We start from the raw sequence: 22,944 nt of genomic DNA, 5'->3' as shown, positions 1-22,944 counted from the left end.
GTCTGGGCGGTCGGAGACTAATGAATCAATCACCCTTGGGAGGACTGCTGAGAAGAAAAGGAAGGTTTGGGGAGAGGTTTCTCATTTTCCCTTAAAGTCACCCTAATTTGAAGACCTTTTGTATCTCCTTAAGTTCTCTTGCATACTCTATTTCATGAGACTTTTACAAGTCATGAAGTAAAGCGCCTTCACACCTTCGGCGATTTGTGAGCAGTCGTGGAATTTCGGGAACTGAATCTTCTGGCAGCTCGAGTCTTCATCTATAGAAACATTCTCACAACGCCATGCTTTTAAACTGGCATGTGAACTGCCACACACAAGCTCTCACTGACGTAGGCGTTGCACCCAGTCTTGGGGACTGGGCCGCTCGCTGGCTACAGCTTCTCTAAGAAACAGCTGCTCCATTTCAAGGTGGGCTGAGCCCGTCGCGGCAAGTTCCGGGGGAACCCGCCCCCTGCGCCCACGCCCGACTGTCATTAGAGCCTCCCCTCCCCGGGCTGCTCCCCAGTCCTGCCGCCTCTGCGGGGACCGCACTCCGGGAGCCCGCGCCTGCTGTGCCCGCCGCCTGGCCGCTCTGGAAATGGAGAGCAGGGCCCGGAGCTCCTCTAGAGAGACCCGCGGGCGAGGCGGCGGGTCCCCACACAAAGAGAACAAGAGCGGGAAGACCGAGAAGGGCAGCGGAGGCCGCGGCCGCCGGGATGCTGGGTCGCAGAGGCCGCGCTCCCGGCGGGCGCGGAGCTCGGGGGAGCCTCCAGCGCCGGCCGCCACGGTGGTGGACGTGGATGAGGTCCGGGGCTCGGGCGAAGAGGGTACCGAGGTGATGGCGCTGCTGGAGGGCGAGCGGCTGGAGGAAGGTACAGTGGACAGGTCGCGGGCCGGGGAAGGGGCACTGCTGGGCAGTTGGGTTCCCAGGAAATGAAGGCGTGAGTTAGGGATCCTTCCATCACCCCGTAGTGGAGACCAAAGTTCCTCGAGTGAAATACAAATAACACCAAATAAATACTGTTGACTTCAGCTCTGAGAAATAAAGTAACTTGCCCAAGACCCGCAGCTGGGGAGTGGAGAAGCCAGAACACCAGACCAAGACTAAGAAAAGCCTACCTGGTTCCGTTGCGGGTACTGCCGCTAATTTCCGGTCACTTTCCCAGCACTTCTGCCAGCTAGCTGTGGACCTTGGGCAGGAATAAGTTTCATAGGGGTGAACCCCAAGATCGAGGCTCAGCAGATTGATTTGGTTGTCCCCACTGCTTGCGAGAATATCAGGTCCTTTATGGACCTCAGTGTCTCCAGCTATAAAGTGACTACAGCAGGAGACCCCAAGCAGTGGAGACATCTCTCTAAGGATCAGGCTGCCTTGGCTGAACTCTGGAGATTTCTGTGACTCCTACCGGAAAGGGGAGCAAGATGCAGCAACATACTCTCCTCTCCGTCGCCCTTAGCATGGCATTCACATAACCAGGATACTAAGACTTGAAAGAAATGACAAGGAATTTCACCTTACCCAAATTTGGGGGATTATTGGTCTCTATCTATCTAAAAGCTCTTCCTGCTTTAATATTTAATGTTCCTCTATTCACTCAAGCAAATTGAATATTCAGGTAATGTTCCAAGAGCTAAGGCTCCAAGTTAGGTTTGGGCATAGAAATTAGTTTTCTGTTCATATCCCTAACTACTATATGAAGGAATTTTGAGGTCTTTTTGTCTGCAAGCACATTTACTTTTTTTTTTTTTTTTCACATGGGCAGTCACCAGGAATTGAACTGAGGTTTCTGGCATGGCAGGCAAAAACTCTGCCTCTGAGCCACCTTTGAGCCACCTCCTGAGAGGTTACATATTTTTACTTGCCATGGCTACCACTGGCAAATGAAATATATTCATAAACTAATTAAACATGGCAATGAATCTGTAAGTCATTTGCCCTTAAAGAAAAATATTGCAAAAACTAGCAGGATATTACAGGGCAGCATTTCCCAAAGTACGTTCCATGAGAAATATGTTCCAGAGAACCCTGGAGAAAAGATTAACTGGTCAAATGTTTGAGAAATCCTTGTTTAAATAAAGTTAAGAATGCTTCTTTACTGCAGGGATTCTCATAGCTTTGACGTGCTGATGTACAGTAGGGAACTCGAGGAATGGGGTATGGTACACATTGCCTCTTATACTCATTTGACGAGGAATTCTTCTGTTGTGGACCTCTCTGTGGAATTATTACATATAATAATCCCATAGAACACCCTTTGGGAACTGCCATACAAGAGCACAAGTATTTTAGAATACTTTACCTGTGTAATTCCTCTCTTCCAGTGATCTTCACATCGATTTGGTTATGACCTTTACAGTTATTTTCCAAGCATGGAAATTAAATTTTAATCACTATCAATTAGTTATCATCTTTAAAAGAGGAATTTTTCTCAATTCCTTATAAAGAGACTTTTAATGTTTCCTAATCTTTAGTCACCATCTAGTCCTCTATGAGATTTGAAAACTGACAAATAGTATTCTTTTGACCAATTCTCTACTGCCTGCTTGATTTCCACAACTGTTATATTTAAGTTATTTTTACTATCCACTCCCTCCTTTCTTCCTCCATTCAGCAAATATTTCCTGAGCACTTGCTATTTGGCAAGTGCTTGGGGACACCATTTAAACAAGACAAGATCCCTCCCCCCCACCAAATTTGTGTTCTTGAGGTTGACATTCACAGTGACAGCTTAATTATCCCCCAGGTTATCTGGATGTCCTGTACCTAAGTTCCCTGTCACTAATTTACAGACATTAATGGGCTAATATCATTTCAGGTAGATGATTTTCAAAGACCTTCTGGAGATTAATACCTTAATCCTAAGAAGAAGTTCTAATGGAGGAACTTTAGACATCGGGGCAGAGAGTGAATGGGGGGAAGCTATTTCAGGGGAGATGAGCCTTTGTATGCATCTGATCCAAATCACTCCAAATAACAAAACCTGATACATGTAAAGCACATGTGTCCTTCTTATCACAGCCCTAGGCGATAAGGATTATTATCCCCTTTGTATAGATGAAGAAACTAGGTTTGAAGAGGTCACACAGACAGTCAATAGTGGAGCCAGAACTGGAACCCAGATCTTGTGCCCCAGATTCTGTGTTCATTCCAGTGACTTCTTTACAGGAGCCTGCACCACTCACATAGTACCGTATACAAGTCTCCAGGCCCTCGGAACGCTGATGCTTTTGTTATCCTGCTTGCTCTAATATTTCTGTTAAAGACTCCAAACTGCTCTGACCCCAGTGTCAAGGGCTGGACCAACAAGTGCTAGTCTGTGAATACTGTGATGTTCCAATGTAATTATTCTGTTGCTTTTTTTTTTTTTCAGGTACTAAGTCCTCTGGCTTAGGAGCCTGTGAGTGGCTTCTTGTCCTCACATCCCTGCTTTTCATCATCATGACCTTCCCTTTTTCTATCTGGTTCTGCATAAAGGTGAGATTCCATGAGGACCCAATAAGTAATTTCCTGATGCAACTCACTGACCACTCCATGCCCACTCTCCCATCTGTGCTGTCTGCTCTGCAAAGAATGCTTTCACCACCCCACTCACCTTTCAGGAAAGCTGTTCCTCCTTTAAGACCTTGCTCATGGAGAGAAAGGGAGAAAATTCAACTTCCCCATGTGGAGAATTCCTGATATTCTCAGTAGCAGAGGGGACAGCAAAAACAATAGGCTGAGCCCTCAATCTTGGGGTTTGTTCATATGAAACTTACCCCCGCAAAGAATAGGCTAAGCCTACTTGAAATTAGGCCTAAGAGTCACCCCCAGGAACCTCTTTTGTTGCTCAGATGTGGCCTCTCAGCCAACATGACAAGCAAACTCACCACCCTCCTCCTCTCTACTTGGGACATGACTCCTCCCTGGCACCGTGGGACAGAAATCCTAGAATAAGCTGGGACTCAGCATCAAGGGATTGAGAAAAACTTCCAGACCAAAAGGGGGAAGAGAGAAATGAGACAAAATAAAGTTTCAATGGCTGAGAGATTTCAAACAGAGTCAAGAGGTTATCCTGGAGGTTATTCTTACACATTATATAGATATAACCTTTTTAGTTAAGGTATAATGGAGAGGTTGGAGGGAAGTGTCTGAAAATGTAGAGCTGTGTTCCAGTAGCCATGTTTCTTGAAGATGATTGTATAATGATATAGATTTTGCAATGTGACTGTGTGATTGTGAAAACCTTGTGTCTGATGCTCCTTTTATCTATGATACGGACAGATGAGTAAAACATATGGATTAAAAACAAATAAATAATAGGGAGAAAAAAAGACCTTGCTCAAATGTTCCTGCCTGTGTAGCCTTTCTTGACTTCCCATGACTGTCTTCCCTTCCTGGTATTTGCATATCAGTTTGCTTTTGCATCTACTCTAGTACTTATCCCATGTATAATATTTGCTCAAAGTCTCTCCCCTTAGACTGAGGTTCCCTGGAAGGAAGGGGTCACCTCTGGTTCATCTGCACCCTGTAATACAAAGATACGCAGATTAGATTATGATGTCCACTCCTGACATTTCCAGGAAACTCCCTAGGCAGCTTTACAGACCATGAATGCCAATTATCTTTGGCCCACAGTTGATTACACATACCTCTCCCTCAAGTGAGACCCGTGTCTGTTCAGGAAGCACACACCAAGACGAAAGTAGGACAAAAGATTTATTGGGAGGTGTTGCTTATAAAAGGCTAAGGGGAAAGGGAGCAAGGGAAGGGGGAAAGCCTTCTGACACCTGTGAGATGAAAAGGGGAAGGAAGCTTTGGGTAGAAGAAATCTGTGATGCTACAAGAAAGTCTTAGCCAGCCCAAAGGGAACTCTGGAGCAAAATTTACCTCAAAGAGGAGTCCCATATTGGGAAGAAATTACTAGATTCTAGAATTCCTGCTATTCTTAGTTATTAGTTGAACTGCCAGGGAAGAATGTGTCCTTGGGATAGAGCTGGGGCTATTGCTGACTGCACTTCTCAAGGCAAGCTCTTCTTTTCAACAGTTTTATTGAAATATAATTACCATATCAAACAATTCAGTCATTTAAAAACAAATTCAAAGAACGGTACAACCATCTTTACAATCTATTTTAGAATGTTTTTATTACCTCCAAAAGAAACCGCATAACTGTCAGCAGTCAGCCCTCCTTCCTTTTCTCCCCTTATCCCTAGGCCTAGGCAACCACTAATCTAATTTCTATCTCTGAAGGCCATACTAAATTTTTTATCAGGCTCATTTATTACTGTAAATGATAGTTTTTGGTTACTTTTATCACCAATAAAAGCTCAAGCTCTTGGGTGGGCCATGGTGGCTCAGCAGGCAGAGTTCTCACCTGCCATGCCGGAGACCCGGGTTTGATTCCCGGTGCCTGCCCATGTGAAAAAAAAAAAAGGAAAAAAAAAAGCCCAAGCTCTGATGGAATATATAACAATCCCTAGATATAGAGATTTTAAACAGATTGACCCTCCATATTTCTGTTCAAAGTTCTAATATATGACATAAATAATTGGAATGGGGTATCCTCTTCTAGTCTAAAGCCTTCCTACCATGCTGATCAAAACTTGTTTGCAGGGAGCTTTCTCTCTCAATATGAAAGAGTTCATGGGAACCAGTCTTGTTTTTTCCATATCAGAACTTAGGTAAAGCAGCAGGTTCATTGGCAAATTATTTTCAGTAGCATTAGAATAATCTAATTTTAACAATGCAAACACTTGCATTTACTGTAACAGCCATACTAATTTAAATGCCTCAAACATTCCAAATATCATTTCTACAACAGCTAGTAAGTTAAATGTAGCCTCTTTTCTTGTGCATAGGACTAGAGATCAAAAAGAAATTTATACAATTAGCTGACATTGAAAGTATTTAGAGTTATTATTAAGGAAGAGAGTAAAACAAATTACTCCTCATGAAGTATTTTCATGTAAATCATTAAAAGCCTCTAAAAGACTACTAGAACATTAGTATCTTGCTCTATAACGTTTGTTCTGCTTTTGGAAACAAAGTCATACATCAAGGATTCGATTCAAACTGCATCAGGAATGCTATATCCCCTGAACAATTTCCATTCATGCAGTTTCTGCTTGTTCCTTTCACCTATTGCACCCTCAGGACAAAGTTCTTCAGGGTGATGTAATGCTCACATTTTGGCTGATAAAAATCCTGAGTTATCCTACATGGAAAATGTCCTTTTTTGTGGAACTTTAATCACCTATTTTTATTTGGCCACTGTCATATGATATTGATATTTAACAACTTTCATGTGATATGATATTGTATAGTAATGTTTCTATGAATATAATTTATATATAATTCTGATAAATCTACTGACATAATCTTATCCATCATAGTACTCACACATTGAAAGAACATTTTTTGGTTAACTAAGTACAGCCTCCCCTACTTGATTTCGTGCCTGCTGTCCAGTTCAAGGTGTTCACCAAAATAGAAATTCTACCCTAATATCTTTTTCCCACTTTAAAAAGCACCTGTTTATTATTGTTAGTTGTTGTATCTTACTTCCTCTGTCTTGGGTACTCAGAATGCTGGACTTATTGTCTGACCGGTATCATGTGTTTCTGGTAATGCCACATAAAGTCTACAATTTGCAGCTGATGGTTTGTCAACTGTTCTCACCTCCCAAGCACTTGTTTTCGAGAGAGCTACTAAGACAATCATTTCCACTTTGCCACAGCCAGAATACCACCCTGCAATACAAATCCTAATGTTAAAAATGATGCACACCTTGCAAAGTTGCCAACAAACATATTGGGATATATGAAAGTGTCTTTCCCTATATCGTTCCTATTTTCTAGTTGGTGTTGTATTGTTTGCCTTTTTTTTGTAAGTGGGAGATAAATGGTGGAACATGTCTTTCACAATTTCAGAAATAGAAGAGGAACAGGGAAAACTGAAATGGTAATAAAATGAATGAAATTGTAAAGAGATGGCAAGAGAGAAAGGCTCTATGGCACAGTATGCTTAATTTTCCTGAAAAAAAAATTGGGGGCATGCAGTTTTGTTAGTGACCTTATCTACTTTTACTTATCATCATTCTCATCTTCATCAGGCTCAGAAGAAACTGCAATTTTAAACAAAAATCACAAGTGATAATGTAATATTCTCCTTTTTACTTAATAGCTAATGGGTAATATATATGTGTATATAATAACATTGCAGAAGTTGCCACAAAATAAACAGATTAAACATGATATGATAAGATTACTTCAATTTGGGAAAGGTTAGATATAGTGTAATCAGGAGTCTTTAATCAGAATTCTGTCCATGGGTGCAAAAATTTTTAAAGCCGATATATTTTTCCACTGATTTCTGAAATTCTGCATTTACTAAATGTGGCTTTTATAACTTTAAGTCTTAACAGATTTTTTTTTTCAAAATCAAAGATTTTTGATACCTAGGATCACTCTCATGGCAAAGCCTACTGAAGACTTTATGTTTCTTTTTTTGGAGTGATTTTAAAAACCTACATTTCCCTTTAGGTCGTACAGGAGTATGAGAGAGTAATTATATTTCGACTAGGACATCTGCTTCCTGGAAGAGCCAAAGGCCCTGGTAAGGAACATCCTTTTTACCCTCATAGACTTGCAGTTTTTTTCAATACATACATTTTGTAATATGGGCCTCAGATTATATGAAGTAACTTGATTCATGAAATCTGCGTTTTCAAATCTCTTGCAAGTAACACAGATTATTAAGAAATTATTCAGAGACTATTACTACTAGGTCACAGATGGCGAAGAGAGAGGATGGGCCAGGGGCCCAAACGCCAGGGTCTCGCTGGCTTACAACCCATGGCTGAGGGTTGGTTTGAGTAGAAAGTGTTTATAGTCAGTCCTGAGAATTCTCAGAGCAAAGCTGAGCTAGTTCAGAATCCAGGGAGCCAGACGCAACTAGAGGAGATGGGCAAAGTTCAGCCTTGAAGTAACAATGTGGCTTTCAGTTAGCCAATTTTAAAAAGCATAGATTGAGCACTTCCTGTCTATCAGATCATGTGCTAACTACCAGGAATGTGAAGATGGACGAAAAATCTGGTGGAGCTAAGGTCTAGAGGTCTGAGTAGATTATGGGGACACAAAACAGAGGAATGGTTAGTCTAAAACGTCTAGCAGCTGGTGTTTGGAATCCAAGTGAGGTGGGAAGGCATGAGAAGGAGCAAAATTCAGATGTGTAAAGCACCTGAGTTCCAAACCAGGCCCATAGAAACAGTCAAGAGTGGAGACCAGACTTGGAGACAGAAATCAGAATTTGAGGAATCAGAACCAGCAGATGTGTCTACATAAAAGCAGAACCAGAAGCTGTAGTCAGGGGGCCTGTCTGGCTCTGGTCCTGGTTTTCAGCAACCTTGATTTGAACTGAGAAGAGCTGGTAGCTGGGTTGCTTCTCAGAGACAGTCTGTGCACTGTGAGATGGCTCATTCCAACAGATCTTCCCACAGGGACCAGTGGGGGCCAGTAAAGTCTCAATAAATCAATCTATGAACATTGATTTATACATTCACCCTTCACACTGTTTGGTGAGTGAGGGCTAATTAGCCAACTAGAAGCTTGGTATCACGATATTGCCATGATGATAACCTCTAGAGTTCACATTTAAAGAAACACTAGGTAGATGTTGTTGACTCTAAAGTTTGTCACCTGTGTACACTCATGCATTCAAAATCAATTTTACATTAAAAAGGAATGAAAATCCTGATACATGTGACAATATGCATGAACCTTGATGATATAGTGAATGATATAAGCCAGATACAAAAGGACAAATATTGTATAGCTTCACTGATATGAAATAATTAGAATAATTAGAATAAGTGAACTCAGAGTCAAAATTTAGAATATAGATTACAAGGGATTGGGTCAGGAATAGGCTTAAAATGTACAGGATTCCTGTTTGGAATGATGGAAATGTTTTGGTAATGGACAGTAGAGATGGTAGCATCATATTGTGAATGTAAGTAACAGCACTGAAATATATAACAATGTGATTAAAAGAGGAAATGTTAGATTGTGTGTGTGGAAACAATGTTTTTTTTTTAATCCATGGAACTACACTACACAGACAGTGTACCCTAAGGTAAACCATGGACAGTTCATTGTTAATAGTAAAATTATAATAGAACCATTATAAAAATGTACTTTTATCAATTTTAACAAATGTTTCACATCAATGCAAGGTGTTAATAATAGAATGGTATTGGGAATCCTATATTTTATGCATGATTGTTCTGTAAACCTACAGCTCCTCTAATTAAAAAAAACAAACCAATTTTACAGAGCACCTAAAAGGCACCAAATCAGGCACTGAGGCTAACAATAGTACATGAAACACTACTTAAGGAGCTCAGTGTAGTGAAGGAGACAGACATATAACTTGAGATCTAGAGGACTCAGCTCTGTGATTAAGGTGGCTACGCAGCCCAATTTGCTGGGGATCAATACTGTGTACACCTATAGTCCTGGAGTAAAATTGTAATAATGCTCTCCTTTCACCCGCAAAAGTGTCCCGTATTCCCAGTGCCTGCCCATGCAAAGAAAAAAAAAAGTCCCATATTGAAAAACAAATTCTATGGCAGCCCTAGAGCTACAACGAGCACATGGCTGAGGAGGGAAGTAGGATGGCCCAATGATCTTTGCATAGTTGGAGACTGAGAATAACAATGCGTTGTTGGACGTGACCCTGAGAATGTGAACCCCAAGCAATAAGAAACCATGATAGCCATTCACCTGGTGCCACCCCTACCCCCCAGGCCTTTTCTTCTTTCTGCCCTGCCTGGATACCTACCACAAGGTGGACCTTCGTCTCCAAACCTTGGAGATTCCCTTTCATGAGGTAAGTCAAATGGTGGAATTTGCTTCTCTCTATATTTTTCTGTGGGCCCAGCTACCAATTATGGCCTGGGTCAAGATGGCTATTTATGCTCAAAAGTAAAAAAGAATAGGTAACGTTCAGATTTTTTCTATTAGTGATTTGGATATGTAAACCTTTGCTAAGTTGTCTCCCACTTTTGGTTCGAGGTTCTTTCTTATTCTTTCTTTTGGTAAATAGAAATGTAAATAGAAACTATATTTAAAAATAGGCTTATTTTAGAAAATAAAATTGAACAAGAAGAAATAAAAATTTATCCCTAATCCTACCCCCCAGATACAGCTGTTGATATTTTGGAGTGTGTCCTTTTAGACTTCTCTATGTATGAGGCTCTATTTACAGATGGGGTATATTTATCATACCATATCTATAACATGCTTTTTTTACTCCATAGCCTATCTTGATCATCTTTTCATATATTAGTGATGCTTCTGTCCTTTCATTTAAGATTGCCACATAGCATTTGATCAGATGGATGGACCACAATTTACTCAAACATTGTTATTAAATTGTTTCAAATTTTTAATTATAAGAAGCAATAAAGTAAATAACATACTTGTAACTAAATCTAAATTAGTTACTAAATATTCTTAAAATATTTCCTTGTGACAAATTCCTAAAATAGAATGTTAACAGCATGTTTCTTTTTAGGGCTTTTGATGGGCATTGCCCAATTGCCCTCCAGTGGACATTTCAGTGAAAGCATATTAGGTTGCTTGTTTCCCAGAACATTCTTCTCTTTTAGCAGATTTTTGTTGTTGTAGTTGTTGGCATGGTTTTAAGTCTTGGTGTAGAATCAGTTGAATTTTTTCATGCAAGAACAATTTTCCTAGTTTTACTTTTACAAAAGGATTTGAAAAAGGATTCCTTTCCATTGTGAATAAAGAACTAAAGAAGTACATTTAATAAAAACTCCATAATTTAAAAAAACATATCTATTTTGAATAAATGGCAGGGCAATTGTTCTTTTTTCTTGCTATAATCTTCCCTGAGAAAATTCTCTTTGAGTACATTTAGTTCTTCTATCCCCACATGGGAAGGGAGCACATAAAAATCCAAACATTTTTCTGCCTAGGTTGTAACTAAAGACATGTTTATAATGGAGATAGATGCCATCTGCTATTACCGAATGGAAAATGCCTCTCTTCTCCTAAGCAGTCTTGCTCACGTGTCCAAAGCTGTCCAATTCCTTGTGCAAACCACCATGAAGCGTCTCCTAGCACATCGATGTCTCACTGAAATTCTTCTAGAGCGGAAAAGCATTGCCCAAGATGTGAAGGTACTTAGATAAATTTAAAATTGAATATGTCAAAATATATCCTTATCTTTTATTCATTTGTTCACTGGCCATTATCCATATGCCAGGCATTCACTGTTCCTGGTGCCATCCCTTAAGGTGCTTAGAGCTAAGAAAGGGGAGATAAGACTTGTAAGCAAATAACAGTACTAAGGGAGTTCTGATAGGAATTGAAACAGAGAACATGGGGATATAGATGAAGGAGAGTGGTCAGCTCCATAGGAGGAAGAGGAAAGGACAAGCACTCCAACAAGAATTAGTAGTACATAAAACACGTGTTATGTGATTTGCAATATCTCTAAACATTTTATAAACTTCCCATCTGCTAATAGGTACCAAATAATTCTGGGTGGTTGCCAAAGTGGCACTGAATCAGTCATAGTCTCCAGTGTGGCTCTGGCTAATCACTCGTTACTACAGTTTTTGCTCTCAATTCTACCCCAGTGACTTTAGATTCATTGTGAACTACCCACATAGCACAGAGTGTTGGGCTGAGGGCTGGTAGGCATGGGGGAAAAGAAAGGGATGAATAGGAGGAGTTGGTGGCCATACAAAGATGATTAGACATAGTTCTTGGGAGCTTAAGTGTAGTTGGGGGATCAAACATAGTGTGTGCAAAGTTAAATAATGATAAAAGTTCAAATAATATTTTCAGAAAGAAAGAGGTAAGATGTCACAGATCCTTACATGATCAATTACTTAGTCGATTATGTAGAGTCTAACTGACTTGGAATTAGAGATGGGGAGAAGAATAAGAACGGCCTCATCAGCAGTCCCATCTAGCCCACAATTAGCAAGCTTAGGACTGCACCCACTGCCAAGGTAGGAGTTCTTTGCCTCTCACCAAGACAAGCTGACAAAAGGAAGAGAGGTGAGAACAGGCAGGATTCAGGGCAGCTAGCCACTCAAGTGGCAATTACCTCCAAGGACGGAGCCTGTCATCAAAGCCATCAGGGACCCCGGGTCAGACTTGAGTGAGGAGGTTATAAGTCATGGCTATCTGAAAAAAGGACCTTTGAAGACTGTACCCCATCAAACACACGTTCTTAATTTTAATCTGTATCCCTGTGGGTTTGAACCCATTGTAAATGAGACCTTTTGGAGTTGTTGCTTTTACTTTAGGTGTGGCCAACTGAAGCAGGGTGAGCCTAAATTCAGATTACTGGACACCTTCAAAAGAGAACCTGGAAGCCACGGAAGTGAGAAAGGAGCAGATATTGCTGTGTGACAGGAGGCAGAACCAAGTCAGGGAACCCCAAGGATTGCTGGCAGTCAGCACCAGAACACTAGTTTTGGGGAAAAAGCAAGCTGTACTGATGTCCTGATCTTAGACTTCTTTTAGCCTCAAAATAATGAGCCAATGAATTTCCATTGTTTAAATCAACCCATTGTGTGGTATATGTTATAGCAGCATGGCAAACTAAGGTTCTAAGAAAGCAAAGACATTGAGAATGATTGTGTCTGATAGGGCCTGAGAGCTCTCAAAGCTAAGAAAATGGAGTATCCAAGTGTTGCTTTATGTGGTCCTCATAAATCTGGGATTAGCATCCGAGAGAAAAGGAAAGAAATCTGGAAAAAAGAGAAGCTGGAAAAGAGGAAAAATTACAACAAGATGGACACACAAGAATTGCTGCTCTGGAACTTAAAAACCACTCAGGGGGTTTAGCTCAAGATGGTGGAGTAAGGCGCCTCAAGATTCCTTCCTCCACCCAGAAGCTTTGAACAATCAGCAAAAACTGGCAGAAACATCCTTCTCAAAGGTCTAGAGAATAAAGAACCACAGTAATATGGAAAACACCTTATCAAGAAAAATACTACTTCGAGTAGTAGGATGATGTTCACAACAGCATTATTCACAACTGCCAAAAGATGGAAACAACCCAAGTGTCCATCAACAGGTGGGGGGATAAACAAAATGGGGAATATGCATATGATGGAATATTATGCAGCAGTAAGAAGGAATCAGATATCGTTTCTTGGCCTTTTGGCTAAGATCAAGTGTAGTATCTGTTCTTATCAGTTTAATATCTGATACGTCCTCTATCCAAGGACAATATATTAAGTGGATTTTTGGAGCAGGGAGATGGACTAGGAGCTTGCTCCGTACACTCCACGCATCGACCTGGTATTGCAGTACTTCCAGGAATGGTGCACCCCTCTCTCAATTGTGATGTGAACTGACAAACTTGACTTTTCCCTGCTCTCCAGGCTTGCTCTTTTTCTTTACCACAGCGGGATGTCCAGAGCTCCCTTCATGTCTTTCCCCCTTAGCTGCTTGTGCTGTCCTTTCTCCTTCGTCTCCTTTTTTCTTTTCTTGCTGCTGTCACATCCTTTATTTGTGGGGATGGCCAACCCAGGTTTCACGCAAGTAGTATATGCTAGGTAGTAAGTCTTGTGTGAGCACTTCACTTGTGCTGCATGCAGGCCCTTTGTTCGCTACCTTCTCCAACCTGCGAGAGACCTTCTCCTTCTCGCCATCAACTGCGTCAGCTGCACCTGGCTCACTCTCTCTGTTCTATCCTAGGTCTTATGCTTCCCCATGGTTGTAGCCCCCTTTGTTACTAGCATCATACTCTCCAGTCACCTTCTGCCTTACTGCCACCTTTCTCTGTCTTCACCCCCCCCCAAAAAAAGCAAAAAAATTAAAAAAAAAAAAAAAAGAAGGAATGAGGTGCCAAAGCATGTAACAACATGGATGAATCTTGAGGACATAATGCTGCATGAAATAAGCCAGACACAAAAAGGACAGATATTGTATGATTTCACTAATATAAACACCTAGACAATGTAAACTCTGAGTCTTAAAAAGTAGACTGTAGGGGACTTAGAGATAGATAGAAGCTAGAGAAGGTGTAGCAGTTACTTAATATTTACACAATTGTTAACGAGGTTGAAAAATGTTTGGGAATGGATAGAGGTAAGGGTAGCTCATTATAGGGATTATAAGTATTAGTGCTTTATTACATATAAATTTGGCTGAAAGTGGTTGTTTCAAGTCAAGTATGTCACTAGATAACACTACAAATATAAATAAGTCCTTGCATGAACTAGTACAAATGTATGACACTAGTACAAAGAGTTAATAATAGAGTGGTATATGGGGGGAATTACCTATTGCAAGCTACAGGCTATCGTTAACAGTAGTATCTTAATTTTCTTTCAACAGTAACAGGTGTACCACACCAATAATAGAGATCAGTAATAAGGGGGATAAAGGATATATGGTGTTTGGGGTTTTCTTTTTAATGTCTATTATTTTTCTTTTTGGAGCAATGAAAATGGTCTAAAATTGAGTATGATGATGATTGCATACCATGTGATGATACTATGAAACATTGATTGTATAGTTTGGATGGAATATGTGATATGTAAATACATCTCAATAGAAACTATAGTTAAAATGATAATTTTAAAAAACACTGGTAGGAGCTCATGGCACCCTGGCTAGCCTCTCTGCCACCCTTACCCTCACCCAGAGTCAGCTTATTCTCCCAGTGTAGATCTCTGTTCCCAGTTCTGGGAAGTAATGGCACAGGTAAAGAAGAAGATTAAAGCATCAGAAACCAATGATGAGGTGAAACTAACCTGGGACACACCAAAGACTTTTTTAAAATGGTCCTAAATATGCTTGAAGAGCTAAAAACAAATAAAACAAAAAACCATGAACAAAGAACTAAAGGAAATCAGGAAAACAAAAGATGAATGCAAGGGAATATCAGTATACACATGGAAATTATGAAAAGGAACCAAACAGAACTGAAGACTACAGTAATAAATTTAAAATTCTCTAGAGGCGTTGTTAAAGTCTGCCAAAGCTGCCAGAATGCAACACACCAGGGATGGATTGGTTTCTAATAAGGGGGGATTTATTTAGTTAAAAACTTACAGCTCTTCAGAGGAATGGCAGCTAACTTTGATCTGAGGTTCTGTCTTACGCGGGAAACCACAAGGTAATGTCTGCTGGCCTTCTCTCCCCGCTTTTGGGTTCCAGCAGCTTTCCCCAGAGGGATTCCTTTCTGCATCTCCAAATGTCCGGGCTGAGCTGTGAGTGCTGACATGAGGTCTGTTGAGCTGCTTGGGCTGTGTTGCTTGAGCTCTCTTCTGACCTCTTTCTCTTTTAAGCCTCCAGATAATTAAGTTAAACATCACTCATTGCAGAAGGCACTCCCCTTAGCTGACTGCAGATGTGATCAACCATAGATGAGTTTCACATGCTCATGATTCAAGTCCCCAGCAACAGAACTAGGCTGGCCAAGTTGACACCTGAACCCAACTACCACAGTGGTTCAATAACAGATTGGAGCTGACCGGAAAAAAATCAATGAACTTGAAGATAAGAAAATTGAAATCATCAGTCTGAGAAGCAGACAGAAGAAAGATGAAGAAAAGTGAGCAAGCCTGAGGAACCTATGTGACACCATCAGGTGTGCCAATACACTGATTGTAGGTATCTCAGAAGGAGAAGAGAGAAAGAAAGGGGCAGAGACTATTCGAGGAAGTAATGGCTGAACATTTCTCAGATTTAATTATAGACATGAACATACACATCCAGGATGCTTGACAAACTCCAAACAGGATAAACCCTGCAACACATTATAATCAAAGTGTAGAATGCCAAAGATAAAGAAAAAATTCTGAAAGCCACAAGAGAGAAGCAACATGCCACATACAAGGGAACCTCAATGAGATAAAGTGCCAATTTCTCATCAAAAACCATGGAGGTGAGAACACACTGGGATGACTTAAGAATGCTGAATGCAAAAAAGTTTTTATCTGGCAAAACTGTCTTTCACAAATGAGGGAGAGGTTAAGACATTCGCAGATAAAAGCTGAGGGAGTGCTCGCTTTGGCAGCACATATACTAAAATTGGAACAATACGGAGAAGATTAGCATGGCCTCTTATGACATGCAAATTTGTGAAGCATTCCAAATTTAAAAAAAAAACAAAAGCTGAGGGAGTTCATCACCACTAGACAGTCCTTGCTAAAGGGGGTTCTGCAGGTTGAGAGGAAAGGACAATACGTAATGGATCTAAGCTGCATGAAGAAATAAAGATCTCTGATGAGCATAACAAAATGGGTAAATATAAATGCCAGTATTTTTGGTTTGTAATTACACTTTTTACTTCCTACAGGATCGAACGGCAAATATATAGAATGTAATGATAAGTCAGTGGTTTAGGACTCAATGTGTAAACATGCAATCTGGACAAGAACTACATAAAGGAGGGAAAATGGAGGAATTTAGGAACATAATCTGTATACACTATTGAAGTTAATATGGTATCAAGACAAATGTAATTGTTAGAGATTTAGGATTTTAAATTGGAGCCCCATGATAACCGCAAAGAAAATATCAGAGGGTGCACAAGCTAAAAGAGACAAATTAGTGTACAGGTTGCCAGGGGAGGGGTTACAAAGAATTGGAGTTAATGCATAGTGGGTATAAGGCTGGTTTGGGGAGATGGGAAAATTTTAGTAATGAAAAATGATGATGGTACCACAATAATTTGAACATGATTAATCCCATTGAATGATGTGCTTGGAAGTGGTTGAGATGGGAAAGTTTATGTTCTGTTTGTGTCCCACAATTAAAAAAAAAGAAAAGAATGAGCAACTAAAGAAATAATGACAATTAAACGCAATACATGATACAGCATAGGATCTAGCAAGAGAGGAGAAAAGGCTCAAAGGGACATTGTGGGACATATACTTGAATATAGGCAATAAGCTTTATATCAGCATTAAATGTCTTGAACTTGAGAACTGCCCTTAAGGTGGTCACACGTGAATATTCTTGTTCTTCAGTATCCTTGTTCATGGCAGGAATAGGTGTTAAAGGAACATGATGTGTACAACCTACATTCAAGAATTCAGAAAATGGATTGAGAAGTAGATATGTAAATGTGGCAAAAATATTAAAATTGGTGGATCTGGGTATCACTGGGTGGGGAGGGTACAGGGTATGCTGGAATTTTCTGTACGGGGTTTGCATTATTTTTGTAACTTTCCTGTACATTTGAATGTATTTCAAAATAAAGAGTTTTTTTAAAAAGCCACTCTGGATTGTCACTTGAGAATGCTCCCCCACTGTCCCCCTCCAGCCTCTCCCGGTTGCTTATCTCTCCCAACTAAAGGATAAAGTCCAGACTTTGGAGCATGATGTAGTTATACAAATCTGCTTTTGTTACACTGAATGATAATTTGTAATTTATCTCCCCAGATTATGAACTCCATAATGGCAGGGGTCCTATGTGACTCATCTCTGTGTCTTCAGCATCTGGCACAGGGTTTGTCACTCTGAGCAGATGCATCATAAATTTTTGTTGCATGGCTGAACAAATAAACCAACAGGTCTAACTTCCTCTCTTGCCACTCTCCCCCCAGCATGTTTTAACTCCAGTAACTTGGTGTTTCTCCAGAGTTCAGCACTTCTGTGTTTCTTGCCTCTCCTGGCTGTTCCCTCTGCATGGAATATTTCCTTTTCTCCACAGGCAAATCTTATTCTTTAGGATATCACCTCTTCTGTGACATCTTTTTCAACATTCCTTCCTTTCACCAACTCTACAAATTAGTAAGTACCTTCTCGGGGTTCTCAGTGCATTAAGCTTACTATTTATCTGACCCCTAAGAAATCATCAGAAAAAAAAAAGCCTAAAAGGAAAAGAGTATAGACGCACTCACAGAGTTCCTCCTCATCTCCACCTCTCCTTTCCACAACCCACCATTCTTTCCTTCCCTCTCTTGTTCCCAAATTCAGTCACTGGGGTGAGGGTGGTGAGACGGTCTGGGAAGCAGGGGGAACCTGATGCCATCAGAAGTAAGGAAGTTAAAGAACCCAATAAATGAAATGTCCTCCCCCATCCTTTGGCGGCAGATACTCTGGTTCTCCAATAAATGCATTTTAAAACAGATTAAAACTCCATCTTTAATTCCACAAATGGTTGTTGAATACCAACTCTTTGGAAGGCACTGTGAAGTAGAAAATCAAAGCAAAACAAAACAGGTAAGTCACATCCTTCCAACAGAAATGCCTTTTCTTAGGGGTGGGCTGTGGTCCCGCGGGCAGCGGGGCGCTCTGCTGCCTCCCAGAACCCGCACTCATGTCTGAACTCTCCCCTCCGCAGGTCGCCTTGGATTCCGTTACCTGTATTTGGGGAATCAAAGTGGAGAGAACAGAAATGTGGGTAGGAAATTAACCAGGAAGAAAAATGTGATAAAGAGAATTATTTTGGCTTCAATTTAAAATTTTTATTTGAAAATTATGTTCACCAAATGAGTACTATAATGTAAATTTGGGGAAAAAATACCTAATATTTCATGGTCATAACACTACCACTGTTAACATTTGGGCAGATTACTTTCATATTTTTTTCTATGGATTTTTCATAGTTATCAGGTATAAAGACAGTTTATCTTTTAAGCAAGACATGTTCTTATTTGATCAGTACTACCCTTTCAAAATCAATTCTCTTTTATCAACTTAGATGGATTTCCCTTATCCTTATTATTAATAGTATGGCTCTTCAAAGCTGCTTTTCATCGTTCAAATTTAAGTGGTTTAGATTAAACTTTTAGGTGGGAAAAATCATCACAAACCACCCACACAAACATTTCCTATATTGGTAAAGAGAAACCATAGCTCTATGAAAGCATCAACAGTAATAAAAAAGAAATTGTATTCAAGGCACCTACCCTTGAGATGCTCTTCTCTGCTTACCTTCTACCTGAAAGGTCTAGGGATGGCATACTCTATTAAATCAGAATTTTCTCCTCATCCTACTAGAGATTTGCAAGGCTGTATGACAGCCCTGGCTACTCAAGTCCCTGCTGCATACCTACAAGCTGTGTTCTTTCTTTTCCAGTAAGGATGTGAGATTGCCTGCTGGGCTTCAGCACTCACTGGCTGTGGAAGCAGAAGCGCAAAGACAGGCCAAAGTGCGGGTGAGCCAGCTCCATCCTCCCACTAAGCGACCAAAAGGAGGTCTGCTCATAGAGAACATTTCCCCTCAGCTTCCTTATCTCCCGTTCACCCAGCCCAAAGCAAAGAATATGACTTGTACTCCCACTACTCTAAAAAAAATGCTCTCTTAAAATTTGTTAATGCTTCCTAATTGATAACATAAAATCTCTGTTCATGTTATACCCTCTCCAAAGCTATTGACAACAGTGACAACCTCCTTCTGGAGACATGTATTCTTCTCTTTCTCTCCTTTAAGGCACCTCCATGTAAATAAAAGCTGCATCTCATGCTGGCATCTCTCCCATGGTAATCTCAGTCACCTGTCACCTCTAAGTTAATGACATCCAGAGCTATAGCCCTAGCTCTGAGCAAGTTCTAGAGGGACGGCCAGAGCCAAGAGAAGGCAGTGATTTACCACAGCCTCCATGCAACCTTGTCAGAGCGTTACTAAGCGTGGCTGCCAGCAGCTTCAGTGGGTCAGGGTGCTGGGAAGAGGGAAGAAAGAAGTGAAGAGAAGGCATATTTCTCTCAAGAATGGAGAGTAGGTAAAGAAACAAATTCTAACCACATAAGAAGGGTCAATACTTTGGGGCACTGAGAGGAGGTAGGGAGGATGAAGGCGGACCTCTGGGCAGAGTTGCTTCTAAACCTCTAAGCCTAAGCCCCTTTGCCCACTTTAAGGGGGCATTTGGGTGGTGAACTTGGTGCTTTCTCTTCTGAAATGCTTACCCATTAATTTTGCCCAAGTTAGCAGCCCTCCTTTCATGATTCCACATCTTTGCCTGAAACACTAACCAACCTTTTCTCCACAAGGGCAAAATCCTGCTCATCTTTCAAGGCCCACTGGATATAATGACTCCTATAATGCTTTGTTTACACTTGTCATGGTCCTGAATAAATTCTGCCTTAAGTTACAATTAATGGTATAACCAGTCTCCCCTAAATCTAGATCTTAGAGGAAGAAGACTGAGTCTGTTCTCTTTCAACTCTTGTGCTTAATAGTGCAGCCACATAGTAGATACTCAGCACTTGTTCACTGAGTCACACTGTATGGTGTTTAAAAACTTAATGGAATGAAGAAGAAAAATCATTTTGCTGTTCTTCACATCTGTTCTCTAGATGATCGCTGCAGAAGGAGAGAAGGCTGCCTCAGAGTCCCTGAGGATGGCAGCTGAGATTCTATCTGGCACCCCAGCTGCTGTTCAGCTTCGATACCTCCACACCCTCCAGTCTTTATCCACAGACAAACCTTCCACTGTGGTCTTACCTTTGCCATTTGACCTGCTAAATTTCCTGTCTTCTCCCAGCAATAGAACTCAAGGAAGCATCTCCTTGCCAAATCCTTCCAAACCTGTTGAGCCATTGAACCCTAAAAAGAAAGACTCTCCTATGTTATAGGGATGGGAACCAAAGGCTACTGTGACCGTAACAGGGCCAGACACGTACAGGCCACATCACCATGGGAGGTGTTCTGTTCTCACTTCCTGCTCTTCTTTGGTTGCCATAAGGAATGCCCTTGGAATGTATGAAGTCACAATGTCACAACATACATTAGAAGATAGTGAGATGATGCGAAGACAGAAAAGCCATACTGTATAAGAAGTCTTGGTGGACCAGTCACCTAATCAAAGTAATTATAGGGAAGTGCTTAAGCCAGCATTCTACTTTGGAAAGAATTTTGAGACTATATATTTTATAGATATATGTTACTTATAAACATGTTTGTGACTAAACCAACAAAATTTGGCTTCTGAAGATGTAGTTCAAATGTCCTTTCACTCCCTGGCCTCTTTAGCAAGGTCTTTCCCGCTCCCATGGCCCTTTCTACGTGCCTCTGTCACACTCATTTGCAATCATGTGCTTATGATGCAGCCTTCTTTCAAACTATATTATGAACTCCTCAAAGGTAGGGGGCAAGTCTTAGTAATTTCCTCCCTCACATCTGGCTCCCATGATCCTCACACATAACCCTGACATTTGCACCACAGTGATACTTAAATGTTGCTGAATGAATAGAAGAAAAAGTGAAGTACTCCAGTTGGATATAAAATTTACACCTAATTAAAGAATTTAAAAAGAATTATTTTTATGGCGATTACTTTTTTAAACTTTTGTTGTGCTAACATATACAAACAAAATTTTCCATTTTAACCACATTCATGCATATAATTCAGTTATATTAACTATACTCACAATATTGTGCTAACACCACATTCCACTACCAAAAATTTTTCATCACCCCTGTTTTAGTTTCCTAGGCTGCTCAAGCAAATACCATGAAGTGGGTTGTCTTAAACAATGGGAATTTATTAGCTAATGGTTGTCAAAGCTAAAAAAACAAGTCCAAATCAAGCCATCATCAAGGCAATGCTTTTTCCCTGAAGACCAGTGTTCTGGGGCTGGCTGTTTCCTCTGACATGTGGCAAGGCACACGGTGGTGTCTCTTGGTTTCTTCCCTCTCTTCCAGGTTCCATTTCAGCTTCTTGTTTCCTGTGACTTTCTCTTTCATGTCTGAATTCATTCCATTTGTAAAGACTCCAGTAATAGGACTAAGACCCATCCTGATTGGGCTGAGCTACTCATATACTTAGTAACCACATCAAAAGATACTACTTACAATGGGTTTGCACTGATAGGAGTGGATTAAATTTAAGAACACATTTTTGGGGGGTATGTACTTCTTCAAATCACTACAATCCCAAAGACAAACTCAATACCCATAAGTTGGTAACTCCCCATTCCCACCCATCCCCAACCCCTGATAACCTGTAACCCACTCTCCATCTGTCTCTATTTGCCTTTTCTGAGTATTTCGTATCAGTGAAATAATACAATATGTGTCCTTTTGTGTCTGGCTTACTTCACTCATCAAGCTGTCCTCAAGGTTTAGCCATGCTGTAACATGTCAGAACTTCATTCTTTTTTATGGCTAAATAATATTATATTGTGTATATATTCTACATTTTCTTTTTCCATTCATCTGTTGATGGATACTTGGCTTGATTCCACCTTTGGATATTGCAAATGATCCTGCTATGAACATTGGTGTACAAGTATTTGTTTGAGTGCCTGGATTCAAATGTTTTAGAAGTAGAATTGCTGGATCATATGGTAATTCTATGTTGAACTGTTTGAGGAACTGCCAAACCATTTTCCACAGCATCTGCATCATTTTACATTCCCACCATCAATGCACAAGGGTTCCTATTTCTCTGCAACCTTGCCAACACTTACTGTTTTCTGTTTCTTTTAATAATAGACATGCTGGTAGGTGTGAAGTGGTATCTCACTGTGATTTTTATCAGCATTACCCTAATAGCATTTCCCTAGTGGAGACTATGCTTTAAAATAGAGACATAAAAGACAAAATATTTACCTGATATATAATGCTTAAAATATGAGAGTCATTATGAATATGGGACTGAGAATATGATTTTAGCATGTAATTTACCATCTTGCATACTTCTTCAAAAGGTAATAACATTATATGATCAGTACTATGGCCTGAATTATTATTTTCTTGTACAGATAGTCCTTGGTTTATATTTCCATAATGTAATTTAAATCTTATTTTCCCATTAATTTGCCTTACAATTAGAAATGCATAGCTACAGAAAAATATTAACCAAGGAACAAAGAAATCTAAGTATATAGCAAATCTCTATAAATATTTTAAGAAATTAATAGTGTTATAAAACATTCCTAATATAACTAAAATAAAATTAGTAAAAATGCTAGTGTTTTAGTTTGCTAATGCTGCTAAAATGCAATATACCAGAAATGGGTTGGCTTTTATAA

The 22,944-nt window shown here is 40.2% G+C and overlaps 1 protein-coding gene, 1 long non-coding RNA gene, 1 other non-coding gene and 1 pseudogene across 4 annotated transcripts; 3 read left to right on the top strand and 1 right to left on the bottom strand.

Annotated features, from left to right (window-relative positions):
- Nucleotides 1–580: 580 nt before the first annotated feature.
- On the top strand, nt 581–21,147 carry NPHS2 (NPHS2 stomatin family member, podocin). Of its 2 annotated transcripts, XM_077155760.1 has the most exons (8): nt 581–854; nt 3,354–3,457; nt 7,504–7,576; nt 9,768–9,850; nt 10,962–11,165; nt 18,311–18,366; nt 19,049–19,127; nt 20,266–21,147. In XM_077155760.1, exons 1-8 carry the CDS (start codon nt 581–583, stop codon nt 20,542–20,544), a joined length of 1,152 nt encoding a protein of 383 aa, XP_077011875.1. In that variant the 3' UTR covers nt 20,545–21,147. The 2 variants fall into 2 exon arrangements, with proteins under 2 accessions (XP_077011875.1, XP_077011876.1); XM_077155761.1 differs by lacking the exon at nt 10,962–11,165.
- LOC143681983 (U2 spliceosomal RNA) lies at nt 13,152–13,342 on the top strand. Its single transcript, XR_013175015.1, has one exon. It is a non-coding gene; the product is annotated as a U2 spliceosomal RNA (small nuclear RNA).
- On the top strand, nt 16,021–16,120 carry LOC143681895 (U6 spliceosomal RNA; annotated as a pseudogene).
- Nucleotides 18,086–21,034, bottom strand: LOC143678877 (uncharacterized). Its single transcript, XR_013173458.1, has 2 exons — nt 20,414–21,034; nt 18,086–18,330 (listed from the first exon to the last, which is right to left on the bottom strand). It is a non-coding gene; the product is annotated as an uncharacterized LOC143678877 (long non-coding RNA).
- Nucleotides 21,148–22,944: the final 1,797 nt, after the last annotated feature.

Source organism: Tamandua tetradactyla, chromosome 4 (genome assembly GCF_023851605.1).
Source record: "Tamandua tetradactyla isolate mTamTet1 chromosome 4, mTamTet1.pri, whole genome shotgun sequence".
NCBI lineage: Eukaryota > Metazoa > Chordata > Mammalia > Pilosa > Myrmecophagidae > Tamandua > Tamandua tetradactyla.
Note: the sequence above shows the minus strand (reverse complement) of the source record. Positions and strands in the feature narration are given on the sequence as shown.